The 11027-nt window shown below is 53.8% G+C and overlaps 1 protein-coding gene across 2 annotated transcripts; it reads left to right on the forward strand.

The window, feature by feature from the left end:
- Window positions 1-86: 86 nt before the first annotated feature.
- On the forward strand, window positions 87-10673 carry BABAM1 (BRISC and BRCA1 A complex member 1). 2 transcript variants are annotated; one of them, XM_058163677.1, is made up of 10 exons: window positions 143-194; window positions 419-524; window positions 1955-2317; window positions 4093-4151; window positions 4580-4700; window positions 5895-5973; window positions 6951-6975; window positions 7321-7450; window positions 9456-9542; window positions 10187-10673. In XM_058163677.1, exons 3-10 carry the CDS (start codon window positions 2033-2035, stop codon window positions 10391-10393), a joined length of 993 nt encoding a protein of 330 aa, XP_058019660.1. In that variant the 5' UTR covers window positions 143-194; window positions 419-524; window positions 1955-2032; the 3' UTR covers window positions 10394-10673. The 2 variants fall into 2 exon arrangements, with proteins under 2 accessions (XP_058019661.1, XP_058019660.1); XM_058163678.1 differs by lacking the exon at window positions 419-524 and having other exon boundaries at window positions 87-194.
- Window positions 10674-11027: the final 354 nt, after the last annotated feature.

Consider the following 11027-nt stretch of genomic DNA (forward strand, 5'->3'; position numbering starts at 1 on the left):
GCGACCCTGCGGAGAAGCCCCGCCTCCCTCCCTGGCTCCGCCTCCTCGGGGGAGGAGACTGACTCCAGCGCCTTCCAGCCGTCGCTCGCGCGGAAACTACAAGTCCCGGCAGCCCTTGCGAGGGCGTTGCTTTGGGTGTTTTTTCTCCCCCCCCCCCTTCCGTCCCTCTGGCTCTCCGGGTGTGGCCCGTCCAGGTGCGGGGCTTGCAAAGGGGCGGCGGGCGCTCCCTGGCTTTGCAACCGGGCGCCCGCGTGCGCGGCGCTCGCAAGGCGGAGGGGAGGAGGACGGGGGCGGGGGGGGGGTCCGGCTCCTCGCAAGCAGCCGGGGGCGCTGCTGGGAGGGGGGCGGCAATGGGAAGGCGGCGTCCCCCTTGGAAATAGGGGAGGGGGCTTTGCTGAACCCGGCTTCTCCTTCGCAGAAGGCTCGCCGGACCGTTCTGGCTGTGGGCATCGCTGCGCCAGGAGGGGGGGTCTGCCCAGAAGCCCCCAGAGGAGGAGAGGTTGCAGCCCCTCCCCGCCCAGAAGGTTGGCGTCCCTCCCTCGTCTGGAATCGTAGATTAAATGGGGCTTTGGCCCTGGGTCAGTCGGGGAGCCCTCAGCTGCTGGGGACCCCAGCCCCAATTGGCTCCGGGGGGGGGGGCTGGGCGGAGCCTTGCTCAGAGTCGCCCTTCCTGATCCTGCCTCTCTTAAGAAGGAGGTCTAAGATACGGGACAGGGAAGAGGATCTCTAAGTGCCCCAAAAGTCTGGGGGCATAAGGGGTAGAATAGAGCAGGGGGTCTATAAGCTCGGCTAAGATTTCTGGGTTTCAACTCCCAGAATTCCCCAGCCAGCTAATTGAAGTCCACAAGTCTTAAAGTGGCCAAGTTGGAGTAGAGAACTGGGAGGCCAGGTAATTTTGCAAGTGGCCATAGAAGACCTCCACAGGTTCCTGTGTCTTGCACACTTACCAGTGTGACTTCTGTCTGTTCAGGGTTGGAGGGTTGTGATGGAGCATCGGTTCCAGAATCCCCAGCCAGCATGGGAGGCCTAATCCGGAGGGGCTACAGACTGGGGAGGAAGGTTGCCTTAGATCAGTGATTTTTGAAACTTGGCAACTTGAGAAGGGGTGGGCTTCCGCCCCCCGGAATTCAAGAAGAACACTTTTGTAAAGTCATTTTTTAGAGTGAGATGGGCAGCATATAAATAAATTCATATTTAAAGTTGGCAAGCTTGAAAACGGCTGTCCTAAATGATTTTACTGTGAACTCCGCTTCTGTGCATCTCTGGGCTGTGTTTATAACTAATAATTTTAATTAAAATGAAAGGGGGAGCAAAACACAAAGATAATAGTAGTGTATATTCTCAAATAGATATCTTCTATAGTTATATATTCTAAAAATGTTTAATGAAAAAGTAAAAAATATGAGCAAGAAAAAAATCACGTAATCATATAAATGTATTAGAACAGGGATGCCAACATCAACTGCATTGAGGGCCACATCAGGATTGTTTTTGACCTGCGGGGGGGGGGAGGCATTCGTGTCGGGGACACCTGTGGTGGCCCAGGTAGGCATGGGGGGTGGGATCCTCCTCCAGCCCTCTGCCAATAACAGTGGAGCCCAGGAGGGATGCGAGCGGCTTGCCCAAGCTCCATTTTTACTGGCAGAAGCACTGAGGGCCGGTCCTTCACTGTGTCCTGGGGGCCAGATCTAAGCACCCTGCGGGCGGGGCCCGGCCCTTGGGCCTTGAGTTTGACACCCCTGTATTAGAAATACGTACATTTTGGAATAACATTTTGCACTAGACAAGTATGTATATCTGCCATCTGTCAGAAATGGTGTAGGGTCTCCTGTTTGGGCGGGGGGGGTTGGACTAGATGACCTACAAGGTCCCTTCCACCTCTGTTAATCTGTATAGAATTGTGCATGTTTACAATCTCTGAGTTGATTTGTTTGCTCTCTTTCTCTTCCCCAAGGGGAGGATAGTCAGACTCCCACCACTCATATCAGTTTCCCCGGCAATCCTGGACTCGCCCCCGGACTGTGGGACTTGGATGGACACCTCGGAGACCAACAGCACCACGGAGGAGGAAGAGGAGAAAATGGCGGCTGAGCTGCGGCCCAGAACCCGCTCCAACCCGGAGGGGGCTGAGGATCGCACCCTCAGCATGCAGGCCAGCGTGGGGAGTCGCAGCGAAGGGGAGGGGGAGGCGGCCAGCACCACCACCAGCCCCCCCAGTGCTGCTGTCCAGGCCCCCAACGGCAAGACCTGGCTGGCCCCAACCCCTCCCTCTGAATTCCAGGTCCGGACGCCGCGGGTGAACTGCCCAGAGAAAGTGGTGAGTGGAGACACCCCTGTCCAGAAACACACACACCCCCCCCCCGCTGCTGCCCTCCCTTCCGTTTTTCCCTTTCTCTACATCTGCCCCCCTTTAACCAGGTCTTTGATTGGCAAGAGATTCATTCATTCGGAGGAGAGACTTTGCAAAATGTGCCTCCTGCTTCGGACCATTAAAGCAGCTGCCTCCTTGGGACGTCTCAGCGTGGCAGCACACAGACTTCCTGTCTGTCTGTAGGTGTGTGTGTGCTGGCACACGCAGCGCATTTGCTGGGACTGTGGACACACATTCAGGTCTTTGAAATAACATAACATAACAACAGAGTTGGAAGGGACCTTGGAGGCCATCTAGTCCAACCCCCTGCCCAGGCAGGAAACCCTACATCATCTCAGTCAGATGGTTAGCCAACATTTTCTTAAAAATTTCCAGTGTTGGAGCATTCACAACTTTTGCAGGCAAGTCGTTCCACTTATTAATTGTTCTAACTGTCAGGAAATTTCTCCTTAGTTCTAAGTTGCTTCTTAATGAAGAGGTCCCAAAGACGTTGCTGCTTTAATGAGTCCCAGGAAGGGCGCTTTGCTCACGGAAAGATGTTTTATGAAGCTCTTTTGCAAGTGCTGCTTATATGCAGGGTTCCTGGCGCGCTCTGAGCTGGCTTGTTTCCTTGCAGACCCTTCCTCACCAAGCTAGGTAATGAATAAATGAATGAATGCTCCCTATACCCCTGGCAATTAGAACGCCCAGCCTAGTGGTCAGAGCAGTGTTTCCCAGCCTTGGCAGCCTGAAGGGGTGGGTGGGCTTCAGCCTCCCAGAATCCCCCAGCCACGTATCTTATGAGTTGCTGGAGCTGAGAAATGCTGCTTGAAAGGGCGGTTGATGGTTGGACTAGAAGACCTCCAAGGTCCCTTCCAGATCCATTGTGATTGACTGCAAGAGAATGTCAGAAGGGCCAAGCGTGAAGTTGCACAGAGAGAAAGAAATAATTGCAGAGGCCACTCAAAGAGGGCAGGGAAGAACAACGGTTCAAAGAGAGCAAGGAAAGGCAGGGGGAGGTTTGAGTGAAATTTAAAGAATGGAGGGGGCCAAACAGGGTTCAGCTGGGACTGCCAGCAGAGGGGGGGGGGATTTGGAACAGAAGGTGGGGGTTGAAACAAGCTGAAGCTAAAATGAGGCTTCGGATGGGAGCGATGGCTCTTTGAGTCTTTCTTTCTGTCCTTTGGATTGTATTACTTCCATCCCTCTCCCAGAAAAATGCGCAGGTAGTCCTCAACTTATGACCCCAGGTTGGCACAGAACTTGCATTGCTGAGCAAGAGGGTTCTTAAGCGAGTCGTGGCCAATTTTACAAATTTCCTTGCCGCAATCTTTAAGCGAATGGCCGCTGTTGTTCAATGGATCACATAGTCGTTAAGCGAATTTGGCTTTGCTTGCCAGAAGCCAGCTGGGAAAGTTACACATGGTGATCCCATGATCCCCGGATCCTGCAGTGGCCGTAAATATCATGCCAAGCGCCTGAATTTGATCCCTGGGGGATGCAAAGACAGTCAAAAGTTGTAAGTTGTTTGTAATTTCAAATAAGTTGAGGATTTTCTATCATGAGATGGAAAGACATGTATGAATCCACCCATTTTCTCTGGCATGCGTGCCATTTAACCCCATCTTAATAAACAAGGAAGGAAAAGAGAGAAAAAAGAGCTGAGTAGATGGAGAGAGAGAGAGAGAGAGAGAGAGGCAGGAATCGCCTCCATGCTTCATTTCCTTCCTTCTCTGTCACAGATCATCTGCCTGGATCTCTCGGAGGAAATGTCCCACCCGAGGCTGGAGTCCTTCAACGGGTGAGCCAGGAGACCCCTCCCTCGGCCAGAGGGATCTTCTTTGGGGAGGGGATGATGGCCCAGCAGATCCTTCGTGGGTGAGACTTGGGTGGTGCTGGCTCTGGCTTTGAAGGGCAGCTGGCCGGTGACGGAGGACAAACCTGGATTGCATTTTGGTTCTTGCTGTGGTTGTCCCGCCTTCAGGCCGAAGGGGGCATCTCGGCCTCTTCCTGGGGTTGCTGCAAAGGCCTGCAGTTAAGGTTCTAGTCCACTTGGCTGAGCGGAAAGGAATTCGGGGGTCTCCTCGTGAGGCGGGCCTTCTCTCCTCTGGAACCGGCCGCTTTCTTAGATCTCTGGAGGGGGAGGAAGGCCGGGGCATCTCTTCAGGGCTTCGACCCCTGTTTCCCTGGCGGTGCCTCATGGGCCTCCTCTCCCCCTCCCCCTGGCAGGCTGAAGACCAACGCCCTCAACATCTCCCAGAAGATGATCGAGATGTTTGTCCGCACCAAGCACAAGATCGACAAGAGCCACGAGTTTGCGCTGGTGGTGGTGAACAATGACGTCACTTGGGTGGGTATGCTTGCCAGGGGGGGGAGGGCATTTTACACACACACACACAGAGCGGGGGAGTCTTTTCCTGCCCCGTTTGTGCCCAGACGGCCTGCTCAGAAGGGAGCTGCTGCCCGGCCGTGGGTGCCCACTGGTGCCCATCCGCCAAGGCTTCCCAGCGGTTTCACCTGCAGAGACTGTGACGGGGGTGGGCATCCCGGCTTCGGGTCAGGCGGGGTTAACGTGGGGCCTGTCCATCGCAGGGAAGTATTTGCTGGGGCTGCCAGCTCCCCTCCCCGGCTGAGGTCACGCAGGTGGGTAACCCACTTTACGGCGGCCGTGTTCCCCGGAAGAGGCCAGCTGGGGCAGAGGCCGGACGCCGGACACTCCATAAGCGGCCTCTGCTCCTGCTGTCTGCTTTTCACAGGCTGGTAGTCTTCGACTTATAACGGTCCACTTAGTGACCGTTCAGAGTTACAGCAGCACTGAAAAAAGTTTATGACTGTTTTTCGCAGCCTCCCCAGATCATGTGATCAAAATCCAGACGCTGGGCGGCTGACTCATATTTATGACGGTCGCAGTGTCCTGAGGGTGTCCTGTGATCCCCCCTTTGCAACCTTCTGGCAAGCCAAGTCCTTACCAACTTCAATGATTCATTTAACAACTGAGGCGAGAAAGGTTGTAAAACGGGGCAGAACTCAACAAATGTGTCACTTGACAACAGAAATGTTGGGCTCCATTGTGGTCGTAAGCCGAGGACTACCTGTGCAGGTATTCCTCAAATTAAAACCGGCCACTTTGCAAGTATTCGAAGTTACGTCCTCTGGGCCCTGTGGACCCAGCGTGGCCCCCTCCCCTCCCCCACCATCACGCAGTCACATTTTGGGCGCCTGGCCACTGACTGGCATGTTGCGGCCGTTTGCAGGGTCCCGCCGATATACAACATTTTCTCCAGAAACTGTCATTTATTTCTGTTTTCCGGCAAGGAGCCTGCATGACAAACAGTGGATTCATTAAACCACTTTCGCATAGCGGCGGTGATTCGCTTAACAGCCGCTGAAAAAAGGGTCATAAAGTGGTCGCTTAGCAGGCAACGTGACTTGTGAGCGTAATTCCGGGCTCGTTTGCTGTCATAAGCTGAGGGCTGCCTGCGATCCCTGTGGATCCCAGGGGATCCGAGCTCACGCGGCCTCCTCCTCCTCTTCCTCTCCGTAGCTCTCCGGCTTCACTTCCGAGCCCAGGGAAGTTTGCAGCTGCTTGTACGACCTGAAGACCATCCTCTGCAAATCCTTCAGTATCCTTTCCGAAAGCCCCCCCCCCGCCCCCCGCTGGCAGGAGAAACGGGGGGGGGGGGCAGAGGTGGTGGTGACCTCTGCTAGGGATTTCCCCCCTCCCAAAATTAGGAAAATCTGATCCGATTTGGAGGAAGAGACGGGGAGAAAAAGGCTGTGTTTTTAACCTGACCGATGCCGGTCTCTGGGTCCAATCCGCCTGGCCCTGGGTTCCTACTTCTCCTCTGGCACAGGGTCTTGGCAAGGGCAGAATTCGGATCTGGCCCCGCAGGAGAAGAGGGTCTGGGGAGTTCTTCAGAGCCACCTTTGCGGTTGGAAAGGGAACCTGGGTCCCTGAAGGGAAAAGCTTGAATCAGAATAGAGCTGGAGGGGACCTTGGAGGTCTTCTAGTCCAGCCCCCTGCAAGGCCACCCTCAAGGGTTGAGAAAGGAGGGGCTCCAAACGGCCCCCTTGCTGGGATTGTACAGCTAGTGCCTCAATTTACAATCCTTCTTTTAGTGACTGTTTGAACTTACAACGGCACTGAAAAATGACCGTTTTTCACACTTATGACCGTTGCAGGATCCCCGTGGTCAAAGTTCAGATGCTTGGCAACCAACTTGTACTTACGACCATTGCAGTGTCTTGGGAAGGTGGTCAGGCGATCCTCTTTTTGTGACCTCCCAACAAGCAAGAGTTGTTACTAACTCAACAATGGGCAGGAAAGGTCATAAAAATGGGGCCAAACTCTCCCTTAACAACTGCCTCACTTAGCAACGGAAATTATAGTCCGTAGGTCGAGGACTATCCACTGGGGGTGGTTCTAGCAGGGGATCCTGGCATTGTGGAGGCATGTGAGAAGGTCTCAAATCAGGAGTCTCCAACCGTGGGAACTTGTAAGACTTGTGGACTTCAACTCCCAGAGTTCCTCAGCCAGCAAAGCCAAGGTTGGAGACCCCTGCTCTAAATCTAGGCATTGACCTCAACTTTTGCTGATCAGATCTGGAAGGCCTTTTCAATCTGATGTGAGTCTTTCACCTTCATCCCCCTGGAGCAGCCCTTGGTGGGGGTCTCCAAATGGGGGGGAGGGGGAGTGTCCATGGCAGCCCTCCCCTTGAAGCTCCAGCCATGCGTGGGAACCCAAATATCGACCTTCCTACAAATCAAAGGCAGGAAAAGGAAATGCTTGGAGTCGCCACTCGGAATCCAGGAAGTTTCACATTAGGCTGCAGCCCAGGCCGTCCTTGACGTTCCTGTCCTCTGGCCGAGTGCCTCCGGTCCTCAGGGCTGTGCCGGCCGGGAGGGTTGGGGTTTGCGTTAGGTCCTCCTGGCTGTGCCACCCACCGTGCCTCGCCTCGTTCTCTCGGCAGACAGCAGAAGACGGAGCTTCCGGTGATGGAGAACATCCAGACCATCCCACCGCCCTACGTGGTGAGGACCATCTTGGTCTACAGCCGCCCTGCTTGCCAGCCGCCCGTGGTGGTGACCGACCAGATGAAGGTGCCCGCTTTCTTGCTCACCTGGAGGGAGGGAACACACACACACACACACACACACACACACACACACACAGTACCCCAAGTCTCGTGTAGAACAGATCTCGATCCCAGCAAACCCAGGAGACGGCAGATCGGGACTCTTGACTTCTGCAGCCATTGCTAGGAGGTGGGAGTAGATTTCTGGCTCTCTTACAGACCAGGGACTGCCCTACAAGAGAGGTAGGCAGACTTTGGGAAGGAGGGTGGAGCCACTCGGCCACGGAAGAATTGCCAGTCGGTCCACTCTCTGATTTCGGATCGTGAGACTATCTCAGGGGTGGCCACAAAGAAGAAGGGGTCACGCTCCAGTGTGTCACTAGGGGGGAAATGGCTGCAGAAAAGCATTGCCCTCTCTGGCTGGCTGCACGTGATCTGCCCTGCAGGGTGGGCACCAAGATGGTGCAGAGCAGCACCTGCCCTTTCCTGAGGCCAGGAGGGCCTTCTCAGTGTAATCTGCCTGGACCTGCTGGTGGTGATGAGATGTGGCCAAAATGCCCAGCAAGCACAGCCTCTGAGCCCGGGGTCTCTCTGCTGCCCACTCCCAAGCTGGCACTGGGGGAGGGGCCGTCTTGCAAGACGCAGCTGCATCTCTCCAGCCGAGGGTGTTGCGCCCACCAGGAAGTCCTAACTGCGATGGGGGATGGACGGACGGACCCAGAGGCTCCTACCGGGGGGCTGCCCACATTGTGCCACCTCCTTTTATTTTGGGGAACACCAGACTCGAGGGGAAGGGTGTGGTTTGGATTGGGGGGGGACATGACAGCAGCGTTCCAGTATTTGAGGGGCTGCCACAAAGAAGGGGGGGGGGTCCACCTATTCTCCAAAGCTCCGGAAGGCCAGATAGGAAACGATGGATGGAAACTAGTCAAGGACAGAAGCAGCCTACGAGGAATTTCCTAACGGTGAGAACAGTTAGTCAGTGGAATAAATTGGTGGTGCTCCAGCACTGGAGTCCCAAAGGTGCTTTTTCAATGGACTTTCTGGGGTTTTTTTTGAAGAGGTTTCACTTCTTCAGCTCTGACTGGACGGTGAGGAAGGGAAGGATTGATGCTCCTTGCAGACAAAGCTGGTCATCTGCATCCTTTTAGAGGGTCGTTGAGGCCACCTGGAGGTTTACCTGTGTCCTCAGGGTCACCTGAGTGGTGCAAATGAGCCTTCTTGGAGCTGCTGAAGGGATTGTGTTGTAGACTGGAGACAGACGATGTCATATCCCCCCACCCCCCTCCGTTGAGGGATCCAAGAGGCCATCTATTCCAAAAAGGAACAGCCCCCCCTCAACAGAGGAGGGGGGAGGGAGACGACATCGTCTGTCTCCAGTCTACAACCCAGGCCTTTCAGCAGCTCCAAGAAGGCTCCACCCCCATTTGCACCACTCAGGTGTCCTCGAGGGCACAGGTAAACTTCCAGGTGGCCTCAAGGACTCTCTAAAAAGGATGCAGATGACCAGCTTTGTCTGCAAGGGGTATAAATCCTTCCCTTCCCCACCATCCAGTCAGAGCTGAAGAAGCTTCTTGGATGAGAAGCGAAATGTCTTCAAAGAAAAACAAGGAAGTCCAGTTGCCTCTTGAAAAAGCACCTTTGGGACAACCATGGCCTGGATGACTGAGAAGGTCTCCTGCTTGAGAAGGGGGCTGGACTAGAAGACCTCCAAGGTCCCTTCCAGCTCTGTTAGTCTGATCCAAACAAGCCGCACGTTGAGTCAGGAAGCGGCTGTCTTCCTAGGACGTGGGTGCTGTGAGTGGCCCCTTGCTGTGCCCATAGTTTTGAGTCCCTTTTCAGGGAACGCCAGCCTCTGAGAAGACAACCAGTAAGCACCATTTCATTGCACTGAAAAAGCAAAACATTAAGGGACATAAAGCGAAAAGGAAAGGAAACTCCCTTTGGATCCCACTGCTGGCTGTGAAGGGGAGGAAGGTGGGGGGGCCTGAGTTTCTCTTGCCCTCCTGATCGCCTCTCCTGCCCTACAGAAAATGCTCCAGTGCCCTTATTTCTTCTTTGACGTGCTCTACATCCACAACGGCATTGAGGACAAGGAGGAGGAGGTCACCTGGAAGGTAAATCCATACCTGGGTTCTCTTTATTTTCTTTTCATTCTAACTTCTCACCCAAGAGATGTTTTAGACCAGGGATCTCCAACCCTTTAAGACTGGTAGACTTCAACGCCCAGCATTCCTAAGCCAGCATCTCCCCCTCCCCCCATGAGCAATAGAGAGAATTATTTTGAATGATGGGCCCACTTTCTTTTGACAAAACCTTCAGCGGACCTTTGCCCTTTTGGTTTTTATTCCTCCCTTCTTCTGCTTTCCTTTCTTTTTTCTTTCATTTATTCATTCTCCCTTTCATTTCTCTTTCCTTCTTATTTATTTATTCCCCTTCCTTCCTTTTCCTTCCTTCCTTTTTATTTCATTTATTCATTCTCCTTCCTTCCTTTCTTTTTCTTTCTCTTTCCTTCTTTATTTATTCACTTTCCTTGTTTCTTTTCTTTTTCTTTTCTTATTTCTTTTCCTTCCTTCCTTCCCTTTCTCTCCCTCCCCATAAAAGTGGCCAAGGTTGGACATGCCACTGTAAAGCAAGGAAGGAGAACAAGATCTTTTGAGCAATGTGATCCATGCTTCCAGTTCTGGAGGTCAGCCAAGGAACCCTTTTGGAGCAAACCCTGCTTGGTACCTCCCACCCCTGTCCCCTCTTCCCCTCCCAGGAGACCTTCGCCGCCTTCAGCAACCTGGATGCCAAGGGCACCAACTACAAGTACGAAGTCTCCCTGAGCGGCCCGGCTGTGGAGCTGCACAACTGCATGGCCAAATTGCTGGCCCACCCGCTCCAGCGGCCCTTCCAGACCCATGCCTCCTACAGCATGCTGGAGGAGGAGGAGGAGGCAGCGCCCGAGATGGAGGCCGTGGTGTGACCCTCCCGATCGGACCGGAGGGGGTGGGCTGGGAGGAAGCAGGGAGACCACCTAGCCCTCTTTCCTTTGTAACCTTCCTGGCCGGGGAATTTGCAGGGGTGGTTGGGAAAGAAGAGCTCATGTGGGACGCTGGACGGAGCTTCTTCCTGGGGAATGAAAAGCCTGGGGGTTCGGAGTCAGTTGATTAAAAAATGTGACCTACCTTCCTGCGAGTCAGATCTCTTTCCGTTGAAGGAATCCGGCGTTGCTCAGCTGGATTCCAATAAAGGTTGGAAAAATCTTCTGGCTTTTGGTCTTTTGCTTTTCCAGATGTGTTTCTGGCTTCTCCCGGGGACTCCAACTGCTTTACAGTAGATCCCTCACTTATGAACATTGGTTTGACTGTTCTAAGTTACAGTGGTGCTGAAAAGAGTCCGGTCCTCACACTTATGGCCATTGCACCCCCACGGTCACATGACTGCTGTTTGCATGCTTGGCAACTCTCTCACCTTTACAACCGGTTGCAGCGTCCTGTGTGTGTATATATATATTCACACATACACATACATACATACACGGGACCAGAATTTCTGTCTTAAGTAGCTGCAGTGTTACATATAGTGGTCAAATCAGATTCAACTTAACACTGCAGCTA

The sequence above is a fragment of the Ahaetulla prasina genome, chromosome 1, assembly GCF_028640845.1.
Source record: "Ahaetulla prasina isolate Xishuangbanna chromosome 1, ASM2864084v1, whole genome shotgun sequence".
Lineage (NCBI taxonomy): Eukaryota > Metazoa > Chordata > Lepidosauria > Squamata > Colubridae > Ahaetulla > Ahaetulla prasina.